This window comes from Castanea sativa, chromosome 7, assembly GCF_040712315.1.
Source record: "Castanea sativa cultivar Marrone di Chiusa Pesio chromosome 7, ASM4071231v1".
Lineage (NCBI taxonomy): Eukaryota > Viridiplantae > Streptophyta > Magnoliopsida > Fagales > Fagaceae > Castanea > Castanea sativa.
The window spans coordinates 35,843,161-35,862,832 of NC_134019.1; the positions used below are offsets into that span (position 1 = coordinate 35,843,161).

The 19,672-nt window shown below is 38.6% G+C and overlaps 1 protein-coding gene across 1 annotated transcript; it reads left to right on the forward strand.

The window, feature by feature from the left end:
- The first annotated feature begins 3,106 nt into the window (after positions 1–3,106).
- LOC142643863 (polyol transporter 5-like) lies at positions 3,107–7,346 on the forward strand. Its single transcript, XM_075818591.1, has 3 exons — positions 3,107–3,453; positions 3,997–4,343; positions 5,531–7,346. The coding sequence occupies exons 1-3, from the start codon at positions 3,303–3,305 to the stop codon at positions 6,629–6,631; spliced, it is 1,599 nt and encodes a 532-aa protein (XP_075674706.1). The 5' UTR covers positions 3,107–3,302; the 3' UTR covers positions 6,632–7,346.
- Positions 7,347–19,672: the final 12,326 nt, after the last annotated feature.

Genomic DNA, 19,672 nt, shown 5'->3' on the forward strand with positions numbered 1-19,672 from the left:
AAATTAGATTTTAATTGGATTCTCAATTTTGTGCCACGTGTCCCATATAATTTTTAATTTTGTGTCAAGTGAATTATTGAGTATAAAAATTGAATAGTCCAACTCCCATTAGATTCTAAATTGAATTTTAATTTGAATCTAATTTTTCGCCACATGTTCATCTAAGTTTTTAATTTCTGTGGTAAGTAAATTATTGGGTGCAAGAACCGAAGAGTCTAAAACCAATTAAATTCTAAGTCATACATATATATATATATATATAGAGAGAGAGAGAGAGAGAGAGAGAGAGAGAGAGAGAGAGAGAGAGAAATTATTACATATTGTAGAAATGTATGGTTTAAAAAAGTATAAGATAATACCATGCATAATTTAAACATCTTCTAAAACAAGTATATAATTTAAACCATATAATTGTGAATGTTTTTAATTATACCATGCACATGCACGGGATTGTATACTAGTTTGAATAAATACTAAAACGCTACTATATGCTTTAGGAAAATTATTGAATATTCTGAGAATATTATAGATACGTACTCTCCACTCTTACATGAATTGTGGATCTCACCATTGACTTAATTAATGGAACTCACTATTGTGTGAGAGGAGAGAATATGCGTTTATAGTATTCCCGGAGCATTATATAATTACTCTATATTTTGAATAGATACTAAAATCCTATCCAAGTTTTTTTTTTTTTAGAGAGTTTCAACCTATCCAAGTTTATACGTTGACAACCTAACAAAATCTAATCCACTTATTTCATAATTAATGAATATAGTTTTATAAAAGTTAACATGTGAACAAAATATTCTGCCCATATCAAGAAATTGAAGAAACAAATGCGATGCATGGTAGAGCCTTGGTAGAGGCTATTGCTTTAATTATATAGTAGTAGATTAGATTAGATTTTCAATGGATAACATTTTATTTAGTAATGATTTGTGTAAAATGATAAAAATATCTAGACTTTTTAGGATGAATTTAATTACATAATAGCATTGAATGCTTTTTGGGGGGGGGGGGGGGATAAGAAATATCATTTAATTTAAGCAATAATATAAAGGCCCATTTATTTAGAAAAAAAATTAATAACATCCAATTACATGTATTGACACATAAATTATGAAGGTGATTTAAGGAGATAAAGACCCAATTATCACTGTAATGAATTACATAAAAAAAAAATTGACACTTGGCAATTAGATAACAAATAAATTTGATATTCGTACAAAATATTCCGCCACATATCAAGCTATTGAAGAAACAAACGTGATACATAGTAGAGGCTTCTGCTTTTTAATTATACCATACATTTTTCATAATAATTATATATACTATATATTAGATTAGATTAAATATACATATTTTGATTAAAAAATAATTGAAAATTATGGGTATTATAATTTTTTTTTTTTTTTTTGTATATAATGTTGAATCTGTTGGTTTCAAATTAAATTAAAGATTATTAGAGTACTGGGATCTGCAAACAGAATCACGAGTTCAAAATGTTTTAGCAAAAGTTAATCCGAATAATATTTTCCTAAGTTCAAGAGAGTCTTTTTCCCTTTTATTTTTTTTTTAAATTGTCTTCGGTTGGAGCAACAATGTATGTTTAAAATGGAAGTTATTATTATTATTATTATTATTATTATTATTATTATATAATGGCAAAGACTAAATTGACACGACATATATATAATGGTAAAAATTAAATTGACACGACATATATATAATAGCAAAGACTAAATTGACACGATATTAAAAGATTAAGGACCAAATTGACACAATTTAAAGGTTAAAGACCAAATTAAAATATAGTGTAAAAATTAGGGACTAAATATGTAGTTTAACCTTAATATTATTATTATTATATCTGAGGGATTGAAAAACCATACGTCTGGGCTGGCTATTATTGTCCTGTCCCTCCTGCATTGACATCTAGTTCAATGGATTGCAATTTGCAACGTGATCAGAAAGGCCAAAAAACTGTCATTAAACGATAAAAACGTATTTTTGTCACTGTATAATTGTATTATTTGGGTCATGATAATGTCAACTTGCACTGATTAACTTTTAATTTTTTGGCTTCCAGCTGGCTAAAATTAATTAATTAACGAACTTCATGAATACCATTTGCACGATGAACATATATATTTTTTATATAACCCATTATCGACCCCTTGAAATCTAGACAAATACGAAAATACAAAATCAAACTTTTATCAGTTATATAATTATGAGTTCCATAAAGCTCAATTGATATATTTTTTTTACACCATAGATAAAGTTGATCTTTTATTCTTTAAATTACATTTACACCAAAATGAAATTTAGTAATATCTTGATATGGAGTAATTATTTATTATTTAGTAGTAAGAGAGTACAACACTAAAAGAAGAAAGAGTACCTTGACACAGTATTATAGGAGTATTTAATAATTTTTGTTAGATGATCGTAAAAAAAAAATCATCATGAAATATAGATTATAAGTTCATTATATTGTAAATAATATTACATAGCCTAATTTTTTTTATTGGATTAGTTCTTTGAACCCAATGTTGGATTACATGTTTTCTATACATATATGCTAAATTTTATATTAATTGAATATTATTTATTAAACTCATCTTTTATGTATAATTTTAAATACAACAACTTAAAATTTAAATATTTAATAAATTACCTAGTTACTAATTTTTTATATTATCTTAAAATTTAACATGCCTGAATGGTATAAAAAAATATTAATTTAATAGTGGATTTGTTAATTAAATTTTCTATCTAGTTGGAGTAATCATTTATTAAGCTCCAGTTTCTATGTTATTTATTAAGCTCACCTCTCTCTCTCTCTCTCTCTCTCTATGAATATTTATGTAATAAAAAATGGACCATATCTGGATGTATTTGATATTTTATCTATAATAACATACAGGTTATTAAAATATATATTATACGCTCGGCAATTACAGCTGCAATATGGTGTATCATATTCATGCAAATTAAACAAGTTGTGGTACAGCGGGTCCACAATGTTTTACTTAGTCAGTGAAAATGAAACAGGCAATTACGTAATAAGCATAGCTAAGAAAGTCATTTATTGGACTTTACAGTCCAAGGTGATGTAAGCTATTGGTCTATATAAACACACTATCTGAACCTCAAATCACTACCCAAGCTGTGCAAGTTCATGGCCGCTTGAAATTTCTCTCCAAAACAACACCACAAAATTGAAGCAAAAATCCCTTGTGATCATAAAAGCCTCTCTTTTATCTTCAAATCTCTCTCTATAGCTAACTAATATGGCTGACCGGAAAGCCGAAACTAATGCCATTTCCGGCCAACCCCAGAAGGCTATTATGGATTTTGATCCTCCAAAGAAACCCAAAAGAAACAAATATGCTTTTGCTTGTGCTCTTTTGGCCTCCATGACTTCTGTCTTACTTGGCTATGGTCAGTAATCTTCATCTATGGCCTGTTAATAATATACATGTTATATTTTTTTTTTAATACCTTTTTTCCAATTCACTTGTCTCAAATATTTTCATTATGCCCTGTTATTTTCATTTAACTTCCTTTAGCTAGTGAGTTTCTATTTTTGTCACGTATCTTAAAATAGTTACGTTCAGATCTTAGAGCATTGGACGAAAGCTTTTCCCTATTTTCAATAATCTTTATCTTAAAGCACTGAACGAAAGCTTTACTGCATTTTCAATAATCTTTGTCAATCATGTTTTCGTGACAAAACATATATATATTTTTTCTCTAAAAAAATATTATTTAAAATAGTCACGTTTAGATCTTAATCACTGGACGAAAACCTTTCCTTACTTTCAATAATTTTTGTCTATCATGTTTCATGACAAGACATATCTTATTTTATCCGGAAAATGTTGTTTTTGAATATATAATTGCGATATATTGCGATTATACCAATACAAATTCACTGGATCTTTACATTTTGTCCTTATGTATGTGTTTGTTGCTTGCTTTCAGATATTGGTGTAATGAGTGGAGCTATAATTTACATCAAAGACGACCTCAAAATCTCAGACATACAGGTTGAAATCCTCGCCGGAATTCTCAACCTTTACTCACTCATAGGCTCATGCGCCGCCGGCAGAACCTCCGACTGGATAGGCCGGAGATACACCATAGTGGTGTCCCAAGCCATCTTCTTTGCTGGGGCTGTTCTCATGGGATTTGCCACCAACTATACTTTCCTCATGGTTGGTCGCTTTGTCGCTGGCGTCGGCGTCGGCTATGCACTCATGATTGCCCCTGTCTACACCGCTGAGGTCTCTCCGGCTTCCTCTCGTGGCTTCCTCACCTCCTTCCCTGAGGTTTGTAGTGCAATATATAATTCTCTTAATTAAATTAAAACTATACACCTTATCTCTACTTTGCTTTCAAAGAAAAATAATAGTGTTTGGATAAGTTTGACAAAAATGGAATGACACCGATTTTTTTGTATTGATACCAACTTACAGGTCTAGGTTTCAATTAATTCAACTAATAATTTGATGATAAAAATTTATTAAAAATAGACGTCATAAGTAAAAACTCTCTTAAAAAAAAATATATAAATATACCACTATTACCATTACTAGTATTAAAAGTCAAGATCTTACACCTTCTTATATTTTTAACAAAAAGTATATTAGAAAAAAATTCCATAGAACAACTCTTTTTGATGTTGAGACCACTGTTTTAAAAACCGGACCGGACCGGCCGGTCCGACCGGTTCAACCGGGAAAACCGGTGCAGTCCGGTCCGGTTAATAGTCTCAAAACCGGTCAACAACCGGTCAAAAACCGGACAACCGGTCAAAAACCGGGAAAAACCGGTCAAAAACCGGAAATTTTGAAAAAAACGGTTTGATTCTCGGTTCGGTTTTTAAAACCATGGTTGAGACTTGAGAGCTTGTGACTTGAATGGGCTCTTCCTCTTAAATGATACCTCTTTTTTAAGTGAATTGAAATATCATAAGTGATATAGGATTACTAAAAATATTATTAAATAAACCTTGTAAATTGATATATCTTTCAATTATATTATTAATATGTCATTAATCACATATTTTGTCACTTTAATTTATAAATTTTTGTGGATAATTGACAATCATTAAAAGAATTCCAAAATAATTTATTATGAATAAAAATTAACCATGCAAATATAATTATTATTATTATTTTATTTTATATAATTAATGTAAAAAGCTAGTAAGAGTAATAATTTTAAGATCTGAAACGTCTTTCACCGTATTTTTTGCCTTTTGCTTAGAAAAAAAGGCAATTGCTTACCAAACGATGTTATTTTAAGGTTGGTAAAACTACTTTTACCAATTGACTCGACTTCAACAAGCAAAACAGTTGATTGCTTTTCGAAAATGACATAATTATTAAAGATCATGGAAACTACTTTCACCAATCAAGAAAAAAAGTTCTTACTTATCGTATAGTACAATCCTCTTATATATTATATATATAGTCATAAATAATAGTAATAATTGACTTGGTTTAATACACAGGTGTTTATCAACGGCGGCATTTTGCTGGGGTACGTGTCAAACTACGTATTCTCAAAGCTCCCAACACACTTGGGATGGCGTGTCATGCTAGGAGTGGGTGCAGTCCCGTCTGTGATACTCGCCATCGTCGTTTTATGGATGCCCGAGTCACCTCGCTGGCTAGTCATGCAGGGTCGACTCGGTGACGCGAAGACAGTTTTGGACAAAACCTCGGACTCAAAAGAAGAAGCCCAAATCAGATTAGCGGATATTAAGGAAGCTGCCGGAATTCCCGAGGATTGTACAGACGACATCGTTCAGGTCTCAAAACGCAGCCACGGCGAAGATGTCTGGAAAGAACTGATCGTCCATCCTACGCCGGCCGTTCGCCACGTTTTAATCGCAGCCGTTGGAATCCACTTCTTCCAACAGTGTTCGGGGATTGACTCAGTGGTTCTGTACAGTCCTAGGATCTTTGAAAAAGCTGGAATCGTTTCCTCAAACGGGAAGCTACTCGCTACTGTAGCCGTTGGATTTGTTAAAACGGTGTTTATTTTGGTTGCGACTTTTTTGCTTGATAAGATCGGACGGCGGCCGTTGCTTTTGAGCAGTGTGGCTGGGATGATATTCTCACTCGCCACCTTGGGATTTGGGCTCACGGTGATTGATCATTCTAAACATAGAGTCACGTGGGCTGTGGGGTTGAGCATAACTATGGTGATGTCTTTCGTGGCATTTTTTTCAATTGGGATGGGACCCATTACGTGGGTCTATAGCTCTGAGATTTTCCCGTTGAAGCTACGCGCTCAAGGGACGAGTATGGGAGTGGCAGTGAATAGGCTGACAAGTGGGGTCATATCTATGAGTTTTATCTCGCTATATAACGGGATTACTATTGGTGGGGCCTTCTTTTTATATGCTGGAGTTGCCTTGGTGTCATGGTTTTTCTTTTATTTCATGCTACCGGAGACACAGGGCAGGACCCTTGAAGATATGGAGGGGCTTTTTGGTAATTTCAAGTGGAATTTTTCGAAGAACAAGAATAAAAATATTAAGGAAGTTAGTAATGGTGATGGTAACGGTAACGGACCTAACGGTCAAGTTCAGTTAGGGAGTAGGTAAGTAAGTTAAGGGTTGGGTTTGGGTAAAAAAAGGGTATCAATGGTAGATATGTTTTTAGCTTTTCTTTCATAACAATGATGTGAGATGCAGTGAGAAAAAAAAAAAAAAAAACGCTGATGTTATGAATAACAAAGATAATTTCCTACGATGTTTCTTTGTGTTTTATTGTGTACAAGTTTGGATTGGTTTGCCATGTTGGGGAAGGTTTAAAATGTGCATTAAAAGCAAAATGGGGTATACCAATAACAAATAATGATGAATTTTTTAATGCCCTTATGGAATTAGCCCCTACCAAACAAATGGCAGTAAGTGTAACATGAATTGGGGTCCTATAAGCTATATTTTAGCTGAGAATTTGGGGGGGGAAAAAAAAAAAAAAAAAGGGAGAAGGAGCTCCAATAATTGGGGAAAGGAAGGGAAAGTGGTAATTAGAAATTTGCTCTCTACCTAACATTGGATGACATTTTCCATTTGATTGGTTGGTTCCTTTCACGTGATGAGCAAGAGCAATGGCTATTGTGTTATTGTCTCTTTGGTCCTACTCCTACCTTTCTTTATTTCTCTCTCTCTTTTCTTCTTCTTCTTCTTCTTCTTCTTCTTTTTTTTTTTTTGTGTGAACAAGAAAATTTGGTAATGTGATCAGTGTGATGTGGTGCCTCTTAAAACTAAAACAAGTGGATTGATTGAATTTTATTGCCGACAAAATAGAGAAAAAGGGACCTTACATTGCTTTCATTCTTTCTTCTTCTTCGTCTTCTTCTTCTTCTTTTTTATTTATTTATTTTAATCTTTGAAATAAAAGTTTACTACTTTCTTTTGGCCGGCTAATAAAACCAATAATGAGATGGTTTTTCTCCGCTCAGAATCTTAATATTGACATTGTGGATCATTTAATAGTGTATAATTTAATTCCTCAACTTTTTGTGCTCGGTTCTTTTGTTACACATGTAAAAGTTTCGAGTTTGATTTTGACCTCAGCCAATAAATAGTTAGCGTAATTTTAATGAGCAGTAAAAGGTGCAAATCAATAGGAGGGGAGTACGTCAAAAAAGTGCTGGCTGGGCCTAAATATTCTCGTCAGGAATAGTCTCTATTATAAATTGCAAATTATTAACTCACAGAAAGTACTTGACAGAGTTTGTGACGTGCGACTATACTCTTTCCAATCCACCAAAAAATGTTAGCAAAAAAGTATTGGGTCATTGGTTTTTTACTGATAAACTCCATTGATTGTTTTCAATAACATTTTCATGGCATTGCTGAAATACAGAATTTAAATTTCAAACAAAAAAGGAATGCCACCGATGAATACGACACACACAAATGAGGAACTCAACACATTGTAACATAGGATTGTTGATTTTTCATCACGAAATCCATAATTTTTTTTAGTAATATTTATTACACACTCACTAATACACACACTTTTAGTGTACTTGTAACATAATTTTCCCTTGTTAGCAAACGAGAGCATAAGGGATACACCTACCTGTGTATGGACCTAGTTAAGGAAAATAAAAAATAAAAAGTCTTGATAGGATTCTTGGGGGTTCTGAACCACTCTATGGTTTCTTATTTCGATGGGGATTCTTAGATGCAAAATATTAGACATACCTACCCCATTATTCTTATATCAGACAAATTGTTGGGTTTAGTATTATGACTTGCAATATCACAATCACAATGTTGGTACTCTGATAACACATGATAGGATTTCTTAGTGCAAATTAGTAGGCAACATTATCAAATACCTGCCTCATCATTCAAATATCAGACAAACAACTTGGTATATACTATTACAATTACAATATCATAATCACCTTGTTGAACAAAGTATTCTTAGTTTAGTACTCTATTTAACACATGGCCAAGCGGGAATGGACAGTAACCAAGCATGTGATATTTGTTTTTAGATGCAGTGACAGGAAGTTCACGCTTAATAGAATTTTTTCAGGGAATCTCAAAGTCCCTAAGTTCTGCATTACCACAGTTTATGGGTCCTATTTTTATTATAATAATTAACGCCCACGGAAACTTAGAGTCTTACAAATAATTATATTGATTTATTTGTAAGTTTGCACTTAGCAGTCTTTCACATCTTTTCTTGCCTAATTACTAAAACAAAATTAGGAAATATGTGAGGTTGGAGTAATAGTCTAGTGGTACCAACACCCTCTATAGTATTTGAAATTATTTGGTAATATCAAATTTATTACACATTTTCTCTCAAAAAAGTATACTTCACATGTGGATTTGCACATGAATATAGTACAGCAGATATATATATAATAATTTTTTCTATAGTGCTAGTATCTGCCATTTTTACCTAACAGGCATTACAATAAATTGTTATATTCTGTAAATAAGAGAATAATTATAGTCTAACCAAAGACTAAACTTAGGATATATACAAGTTTCACAGTGGGGAGGGGGGTGGTGTGAATTTGAGCCCCTAACATCTCCATTGGTAAAAACAGGAAGTGCCGGCTGACCTAAATCAAGCTCCTATAGAAACTTTCCACTCATATAGAAAGTTCCTTAGGAAATATACAAGTTATAAGACCAAAATGGCAAAATACCCCTTTTGTCGAAACTTTCGAGCAAAATGCCTCATGTCTGAAACTATTTAAGGATATGCTCTTGTTTTGAAACTCAATTTGATGAAAATCGAGTTTCAATGAAAAACTCGATTTGACGAAAATCAAGTTGCTTGAAAAAACTTGCATGAAACTCGAGTTCTATGCAGGTTTTTTTTTTTTTTTTTCTCTCTCTCTCTTTAAGTTTGATTACCTATAACTCGATTTTCTAAAAATTGAGTTTTTCATTGAAACAAGATTTTTAGAAAATTGAGTTTAAAACAGGGGCATAAAGGAGGCATTTTGGTGGAAAGTTTCGGCGAAAGGGGTATATCTCCATTTTGGCCCAAGTTATAACATGATTTTTTAGTAATAGGCTTTACAGAAACTGGACAATCCAATTTGGTCCAACAACTAGGGTTAGTTAGTGGAAAACTCTTATGTTTCTTTCAAGGTCCAAAGATCCAATTTTGTGAACTAAAAGTAAAGGTCCAAATGATCAACTTTGCAATAAGTTGTTAGAATTAATAGGTCTTCATGCCGTTCATTTGAAAAAATTGAACCATTTTTATTAGAGAATCATGATACTTCTCAAAAATTGAAATTCTTAATCAACCAAGGAACAATATCACCATGTTTGTTTAATAACAAACCATCAAATTATTGAGCAATATAACCATTTTTGTTTTTTTAAGATACCAAAGTGACTGTATCAAAAAAGATACCAAAGTGACACTGACTACTAGTCCAATTACCAACCTAAAATGGTTCTAACAGTATAACATTCTGAATTGCTAGGCCTGCTTTCTATTCTTGGATTATAATGGAAGTTCCCGATTCTACACGACTTTTGATTTTTAAACTCTCACATTCATGAAAACAAAAGAGATATACATTCATTTCCATTACAATTTTACAAAAACATGTGGAAGTATACCTATATGTGACATGAGTACATGGAGACTTTCCACTCGTATCGACTAGAAAATCATATTATAACCAAATATGTGACTTATTTTTGAGTTACTTTCAAAAAACGTGATGCCTTGGAAGTGCGCTGAACTGGAGAGAAAGAAGTAGACTTAAAAGAGCTGCCAAACCCTACACATGGATACAATTTGGAACAACAATTCAAGTGAGTTGGCACATATCCAGTCTCAGCCTTTAACCAAACATTTAACATAACCCCAATTAGGAATTTTTTCATTCCTGAATTTCAAAAATTGGGTTTACATTAACACTAAGAAAAAAAAAGCTGGCATTGACATAAGATGAAAGCATCCCCACAGCAATCATGCAGGTTTTTTTTTTTTTTTCCTGGTTGCTTTCAAATAAGAGGATTAAAACACACAATACAATAAATATAGGGATACAATCATAAAATATTTTTCACCAACTGCTGAGATAGGTTGCCATGAGACTTTGATTTGTGCATGATAAAAGTGTTGTTATTAGTGAATTCATCTTAAAGTGATGTTACTCTTGTAAGTGCACAATTGTGCTTGGACCCAAAAACACACGTGGGCTCAGGCCCAATGAGCCTTAAACAATGAAATTTGTAGAGTGTGGGCTCGCAATCTAGTTTAGTGATATTCGAAACTTGATGAACAGCCTAAAATATTACAGTATTTGCAAATAATAGACAAACGGGGCAAAATGAACCTCCTTGGACGTAAGCTGAGGACAACTTATATATTATTTCTCTTTCTTCTCTCAAATGTTACAGTTCTTAATATTTGTCTCACCACCTCTTTTCTTTACTATCTTCCCTCCTTAAATACTTCTTCTTCTGCCCTCTTCATCCACGTGTAAAGCAAATCACCCTATTAGACACATGTCACATCCACCACCTCTGGAAGTCTTCAAAAGATAGCAAGAAGGCTAACTTCTACTATTCAGGGGTCATTTCCCCATTAATGCGGCCAGGGAGGTAGGTGCAGGGTCTTTAATGTGGAGGGGCAGCCTTATTCTGAAATATTTCTCTCACACCGTTGCGTCCAGAGAGTGCTTAAATCCCCCTCTTAACCAACGGTTTTTTCCAGAATTCTGTCTTGATCTTTTTGGCGAATCCCAGGGTCATCGTGGGTCTGTCCGAGGAGGGATTTGTCCTCGGACGAATCCTCGGACTCTCGACTCATGGGCCGACCTGCAGTTCTAGGGGGCTTTTAGTCCAAAACAAACTAGTGCCCATTAATAAAGCCCAAGGCCCAAATACTTACTTAGGTCTTTTTAGTCCCCACAATAGCCCCTCAAAACTTTATTTTTCCTCATCCGAGAAGAAAAATAGGGTTTTGATCCAACCAGAGCTCCCTTCACACGTTTCGTACATCACCATACGTGTGGGGGTCGTTTCATTCCTAGAAAATGCCGTTTGGCGCTTCAATTTCCAGAACGCGCTCATTTATGACTGCAAGTTACACCCTGTCTCCACGTTCAACGGTGAGATGAATATCAAACGGTCCTTGTCACCTCCTGAAAATTTGGGCGGGACGCATCCAATTTCGAGGCCGCCTCCCACACGTCATAACGCCTGAAAATCTGCGCCTTCATTCATTTCTTCAGAATTCTATCACATCAGAGCATCAGTCATCATCTTTTCTCTCCAGAAACCCGTGGAAACTCATATAACTACAAACTCGTAAGTCCTTACTTTCTCTACTTTTTTCTCCTCGGATTCTGTCCTCGGCTTCCTTCTTAACCACATTCCTCCTTAAAGCTTGCCCTTTCCTTTCTCTTAGATGGATAGATTTAAGTGTTTAGTTGATACCACCGCTGGGATGGAAGGTTTTAGGGCCAAATACCATATTCCCAATGACGTAGGTTTGAAATAATGTCCGGCGGAAGCCGTAGGTGATTCTAGGAAGACGGGAGAGGTCATTATCCCCATTATTGCCTTCATAGAAGGTGGGATGACCCTCCCTATGAGAAGCGTAACTAGGGAATACCTTCGCAATCACAGGTTATGCCCAGACCAGTGTGCACCCAATGTATTTAGGGTCTTAGGAAGTGTTGACGCTCTAAATGAGCAGATGGGCTTGAACCTCACTTAGCATGATGTTGTCTTCATGTATGAGTGCCACAAACTTAGAAACGTAGGTTATTACATTAAATCCCGGTCTAGTGTAGTTAAGTTAATTTCTTGTCTGCCCAAGTCTAATAAAGGCATGAAGGAAGACTACCTCATCGCCTCAAGCAACTGGCACGACGGCCCTCACTGCCCAGTCGTATGGGGAGACCCAGGTGTGGCTCTTTAGGAGTTAATTTCTCTACCCCGAACCTTAATCTCAAAATCTTCTAATATTTATTTCCTTTTACACATTGTGCATTTCGATTTCTCATATGCATTGCAGATCTGACCATACTTGGCTTCTTTGGTATTCTTTCTTGCAGATAAACAACTCGTGCACCCCCGTCTGAGCCACTGTAACGTTGCTGACCTAAACTGCGTACTGCACTCACAAGTGTTCGTGAGTGAAGACCTGCAACTTAGAGCGGCTCACCTAATACTAGGGTACGACCCAATATCCTCTGATTTCCAGGAGATAGAGAACGCGATTATCGCGGGGGATAGGAGGAGCAAGAGAATAAACGTAGCAATGCCGCACTTTCTTGCCGACCACGACATCCCCGACGACCTCAACACCATCCTATACACGCAACCCATTGCGGCGATCCCTCTCTCGATGCACTCTCAAGCAACTGCTATTCCAGAAGAGCAAGTATCCTCTTCGCACACGTTGGACGACGAGATAGACCAATTTCAACTCGAGGACGTCGAAAGACCCCGAGGAAACCAATTTGTCGTGCTCTCTGACGAGGAAGAAGAGCCTGCCAAGGCCTCTAGAGTTGCAAGCTTAATAGTTGCCCATCCCGATGACGATTCCGAGGAGGAGGATATGGACGTGCTCCAAGGCCTTTTGACTAAGAGAGGCGAGAAAGTCGCCCAAAAAAGAGCAGGAGGGACCCAAGCTCCTCCGTCCTTGCCACCACCTCCACCTCCAGCCGATCCTAAACCTCCGGTTGAGGAGCCCAAGAAGAAAAGAAAGGGGGAGGCCGAGGAGGTTGGTGGCGAAAAACAGAAGAAGCCAAGACAGTAGCCTCAGCAAGCTCAGCAGCAGAAGCTGGACAAAGGCAAGGGATGTGCTCGTTCAGTTGAAAGTGGGGAAATTAGGGACATGGCCGAAGTGCGCCGAGCACCGGCTACCTGGTCTCCCAACTTGAGATTGGACGAAGCACCAATCTCTTGTCAGTCCAGCATCAGGGCATTCCAACAAGGCCACACCCACCACCTGGCCGAGGCGTTGGAATGTCCCCTTCTGCTGCCCAAGGATATGGACGCCTTGGGAAAAATGAGCCAGCCTCAGCTGTTTCTTTCTTTGAAAAGGGACTTAACCTTGGTAAGTTTCACTTCTTACAAATATTTCATTTTTAATGATATCGGATTATTAGTAAGTGTTTTCCTGCATCTAACTCTCTGATACTTTGCCACAGGCCATTCAAGAGGTCTTTACTGCTGAGAAATTTGTGGAGGATTCTTGGAAGAAGGTCGGAATGGAGCAGGAGATACGACTGGAGACTGAGAAGTCCCTGGGCCAAGCCCTCGTAGAAAACGAGAAACTCTCCTCTCAGCTGGCCAACCTAAAAAAGGAGAGAGACAGCGCCGAGGCCAGCCTGAGAACGATGAGGACTCAAGTGGAGGGGCAGCGCAAGCTTCTTCATCAAAAGGATGATGAACTCTCCAAAGCGCAGAAAGAACGCTCTGACTTAGAGAAGGAGCTTGCGCAAATAAAGAAGGAAGCTCGCACCTTCAAAGGTTTACTGGAGGCTGAGAAGAAGGCTAGCTACCAGGAAGGGGTGACGGCGACACAAAACCAACTGACAGAGGCGTTCGCGGCCTTGTGCCGAGAATACTGTCAGCAGGTCTGGGGCGAAGCCCTAAACATAGCAGGGGTTCCTTCAACTTCCGAGCTGAATAAGCTCGAGAACGTTTAGCTTCCCCTTAACATACAGGAGATAGAAGAGGCTCCTGGTGTCGCACCTGCCCCTGAGACAGCTCCTTCTATTCTCCCTCCTGTGATCCCAAAACCCATTCCGGATCCTACAGAACCTTCAGGTTCCAATAAAGAGAAGGAAGGGTGTGGAGGTGCCGAGAAAGACCCAAGCCAAAGTATGGAGCCCACTGTCCCTCCAACAACTACAGCAGACAAAGGGAAGCAAGTTCTGTCTTCCTTTGAGTTGGAGCTAAGAAACACTAAGGCAACCAGCACTTCTCAACAAGACCCTCCTCCAAAAGTTTAGGGCCGAGCCTAGGACTTCTCTTTCTTTGTAATTAATATTTAGCATGTAATGTAGGTCAGAATAATTAATGAAAGACAGTTTCGTTTGATTTTCATTTGACTTGTATTTATTTAATCTTTGTGTTTGCCATAAGAATTCCTCTCAAACTATATTTCATGAGTATATCAAGCACGAAGTAATAACGAACGCCTAACAGACTAACTTAACTATTTGCAAACATTTGAAAAGTAAAGCGTTCAAGAACTTACCAAAAACAAACTTGGTTTAGATGATAAGTAGTGCCACACTTTGCAAACCCATGTGATACTTAGAATTTGTAACTTAGAACGCTAATAATAGTAAAGTGTGGGGTCCGAGGATCCTACCTTACCAAGTTTATGCTTAATACTTAAAGATGTATGACTTAAAATTCTATTTAAACATGATATGTGGTCCGAGGACCATACTTAACCAAATTTCTGTTTGATATTTTAAGAACATATCAATTTCCACGAGGTACGTGGTCCGAGGACCATGCATTACCAAGTTTCCGTTTGATATTTTAAAACATATCAATTTTCACAAGGTATGTGGTCCGAGGACCATACATTACCAAGTTTATGTTCGATATTTTAGAACATATCAATTTCCACAAGGTATGTGGTCCGAGGACCATACATTACCAAGTTTCTGTTTGATATTTTAGAACATATCAATTTCCACAAGGTATGTGGTCCGAGGACCATGCATTACCAAGCTTTTGTTTGATGTTTTAGAACATATCAATTTCCACAAGGTATGTGGTCCGAAGACCATGCATTACCAAGCTTCTGTTTGATATATTAGAACATATCAATTTTCACAAGATATGTGGTCCGAGGACCATGCATTACCAAGCTTCTGTTTGATATTTTAGAACATATCAATTTTCACAAGGTATGTGGTCCGAGGACCATGCATTACCAAGCTTCTGTTTGATATTTTAGAACATATCAATTTCCACAAGGTATGTGGTCCGAGGACCATGCATTACCAAGTTTCTGTTTGATATTTCGAGAGTTGTAATTGATAAGTCCATATACATCTATAATTTTAACCACAAATGACAAAAGTGCTTTTTATTAATAATAATACATTTAAAGGTTGTTTACATTCCACGGACGTTGTACAACTTTTTCATCTAGATCAGCTAGTCGATATGACCCTATGCTTGCTTCAAAAATAATCTGATATGATCCTTCCCAGTTCGGTCCTAATTTACCCCAGGCTGGGTTTCTAGCAGTACCTACAACCTTTCTCAGAACCAGATCCCCAGGCGTGAGTGGCCTGAGCTTCACATGGGCATCATACCCTCATTTAAGCTTCTGCTGATAATAAGCCATTTGGACCATAGCTGTCTCTCGCCGTTCCTCAACTAAATCTAGGCTCTTCTCTAGGAGGCCGTTGTTATTTTCTAGGCTAAAAGTACTCGTCCTCAATGTGGAGAAGCCAGACTCTAAAGGTATCACTACCTCGGCCCCATAAGTCATAGAGAATGGCGTTTCTCCTGTGGATCTGCATGGCGTAGTTCAATACGTCCATAGAACGTGTGGTAGTTCTTCTACCCATCTGCCCTTCGCATCGTCCAGCCTTTTCTTGAGTCCACTAACTATAACCTTGTTAACGGCCTCGGCTTTCCTGTTTCCCTAAGGATAAGCTGGAGTGGAGTATCTATTTATGATGCCCATGTCACCACAATATTTCCTAAAAGCTCTACTATCAAATTGAACGTCATTGTCCGAAATGAGTGTATGGGGTACTCCAAATCTAGTGATGATGTTTTTCCAGATGAACTTCTTGGAATCGACATCCCTAATATTTGCCAAGGGCTCTGCCTCTACCCATTTGGTGAAGTAGTCGGTCCCCACAAGCAGCCACCTTTTGTTTCCTACAGCCCTCGGGAATGGTCCTACTATATCCAATCCCCATTAAGCGAAAGGCAAAGGACTGAAGAGAGGGTTAAGGACTCCTCCAGGCTGATGGATGTTAGGAGCGAACCTCTGGCATTGGTCACACTTTCTTGCATAGTCCTGAGCTTCCCTCTGCATATTCGGCCACCAATATCCTTGAGTTAGTGCCCTATGAGCTAGGGACCTTCCCCCAGTATGGCTCCCACAAATTCCCTTGTGCAGTTCTTCCAAAAGCGCCTCCGTTGATTCGGGGTGCACGCATAACAAATATGGTCCAAAGAAGGATCGTTTGTACAATTTCTGATCCTCGGACAACCAGAAATGTGGTGCCTTTCGACGGATCTTGTCAGCTTCAGACTTGTCCTCTGGGAGAACGTCGTTTTTTAGAAAAGATATCACGGGGTCGATCCAACTAGGTCTAGGCCTTATTAAGTGGATGCGGACTGTACGAGCAGTGGTAAGAGTTGGCTCTAGTAAATCTTCGACAAGGATAATCCTAGGCAAACTCTGAGCCGAGGATGTCGCTATGGTAGCCAGGGAGTCTGCATGCGTATTTCCACTTCTAGAAACGTGGGATAGGATAAAGGAATCGAAGTTAGATTGTAAACGTTTGACCTGAGTCAAGTATTCTTGCATTCTTGGGTCCCTAGCTTCCATGGTCCCCGTCACTTGGCCGACCACCAACTGAGAATCCGAGAGCATGTGAATTTCCAATCCGCCTATCTTATGTACCATGTTCATGCCGACCAAGACTGCTTTGTACTCGGCCTCATTATTAGTAGCCAAGAACGCCAACCTTAGGGATTTTTCGAAGACAATTCCCTCGGGGGATACCAGGACGAGTCCAATGCCAGACCCTCTCTGGTTAGCTGCCCCATCAACGGATACGTTCCAAGTTAAAGGTCTTGCGTTCGTAATCATGCCAACTGATTTCTCATCCATGTGTGCTTCCTTCAAAGTTTCTTCCAACAATGGTTCGGCAAACTCTGCCACCAAATCTGCAAGAACCTGGCCCTTGACCGAGGTACGTGGCATGAATTTGATGTCAAAGGCTCCCAAAATAGTCCCCCATTTAGCCACCCTTCCAGAGTAGTCGGCACTATGCAACACTGACTTGAGAGGCAGTTGGGTCAAAACTACAACGGTGTGGGACTGGAAATAATAAAGAAGTCTCTACGTGGCATGAACTACGGCTAGAAGTGCTTTCTCCAAAAGTAGGTAACGCACCTCGGCGTCATTCAGCGTCTTGCTGACGTAGTAGACCGGTCTTTGCACCCTACCGTCGTCCCTTATGAGGACCAGGCTGACCGCATGAACGGCCACTGCCAAATATGCAAATAGGACCTCATCTACTTCAGGCCGAGACATAATGGGTGGCCGGGAAAGATATTCCTTAAGTTGTTGGAATGCCACAACGCACTCCTCAGACCATTGGAACCCCCTCCACTTATTCAACAGTTGGAAGAAAGGCCTGCATCAATCAGCTAACCGCGAGATGAACCTGCTGAGAGCAGCGATCATTCCAGTTAATTTCTGAACTTCCTTTGGATTCCAAGGTGGCTGTAAGGTTTGAATGGCTCTGACCTGTGCCGGATTCACCTCTATCCCTTTATGAGTGACCATATAACCCAAAAACTTCCCAGAACTCACACCAAAAGAATACTTCAAGGCATTGAGACGCAACCTGTACTTTCTAAGTACTTGAAAAGTGTCGTCCAAATCTTTCACGTGTGCAGATATCGCCTTGCTCTTCACTACCATGTCATCCACGTATATTTCAATGGTCTTTCCAAGCTGTAATTCAAACATTCTGGTCATCATCCTTTGGTAAGTAGCCCCAGCATTCTTCAACTCGAACGGCATCACTTTATAGTGATAATTCCATGTTGGAGTAATAAAGGCAGTTTTCTCCTGATCTATTGCCGCTAGTGGAATTTGGTGATAACCCTGGAAGGCATCCAAAAAACTCATCCGAGGATGTCCGACAGTGGCGTCCACTAGCTGGTCGATGCGTGGCATCGGGAACGAGTCCTTTGGGCAGGCTTTGTTTAAATCTGTGAAGTCTACACATATTCGCCATTTTCCATTCTTCTTTTTGACCACAACCGCATACGCCAACCACTCCGGATAAAAAAACTTCCTTAATAGCCCCAGCCCTCTTGAGCTTAAGCACCTCCTCCTTAACGGCTTCGGAATGCTCCTTGGAGGAACGCTGAGCGAGCTGCCTTCTAGGAGAAATAGTAGGATTGACGTTCAAATGATGAAAAATGAAATTTGGGTCAACACCCGAAGCCTCGTAAGGGTCCCAGGTAAAAACATCGATGTTGTTCTTTAGAAACTCGACCAATTCCACCTTCTCTTGGTGTGGTAAACGTACCCCAACCTGGAAGAACCTTTCCGGATCATCGGATATCAGAAACTTCTCCGGGTCCTCGCATATGGCCTCCTCTGCTGTCACTACGTTGGGCGCATCCAGAGTCGTTAATTGCTATGAGTCTTTTACGGCCGAGGCCGAAGACTGCACTTCTGTCTGATGCAGCACTGCGGCCGATATGCATTGACTGGCCACCAATTGGTTGCCGAGAATCTCTTCAATGCACTCCCCCGAAGGGAACTTAACCTTAACATGCAAGGTGGAGGAAATAGCCCCCAGAGCGTGCAGCTAGGGCCGGGCAAGGATGGCTGTGTATGGGGAATATGCATCGACCACAATAAAATCTACCTCAACCGTCTCCGAGCCAGATTGCACGGGCAACCGAATTTGTCCCTTTGGTAAAACGGCCTTCCCTTTAAAACTTATTAACGGTGAGTTGTAAGGGGTGAGGTCCTCCAGTTTCAATTTTAGCCCCTTAAACAAGTCAGGATACATGATATCCGCACCGCTGCCTTGATCAATCATCACCCTTTTTACATCATAATTCCCTATCCTCAGAGTGACCACTAGGGCGTTGTCATGGGGTTGGATGGTCCCAGCCTTATCCTCCTCTAAAAATCCCAAGACAGGCACATTCAACTTCAATCTCTTCGACTTAGAGCCCCCTTCCTCGGCTTGGGAGTGCGAAACTGCCATCACCCTGGTGGGACATGAGCCCGTCCTGCCAAGCGCAGCGAAGATAACGTTGATCGTTCCCAAAGGAGGCCGAGATGAATTATTCCTCTGATTATTCGAGCCAGACTGACTGCCCTGTCCGCTAGGTTGGTACAGGTGCTGCTTTAATTTTCCTTCGCTAACAAGCTGC

Excerpts from the sequence above, each read along its gene's own strand:
- LOC142643863 (XM_075818591.1), top strand. The coding sequence starts at position 3,303 with ATGGCTGACCGGAAAGCCGAAACTAATGCCATTTCCGGCCAACCCCAG. Across the intron at positions 3,454-3,996 it reads TTCTGTCTTACTTGGCTATG|ATATTGGTGTAATGAGTGGA; the intron begins GTCAGTAATCTT and ends GCTTGCTTTCAG. Across the intron at positions 4,344-5,530 it reads TCCTCACCTCCTTCCCTGAG|GTGTTTATCAACGGCGGCAT; the intron begins GTTTGTAGTGCA and ends TTTAATACACAG.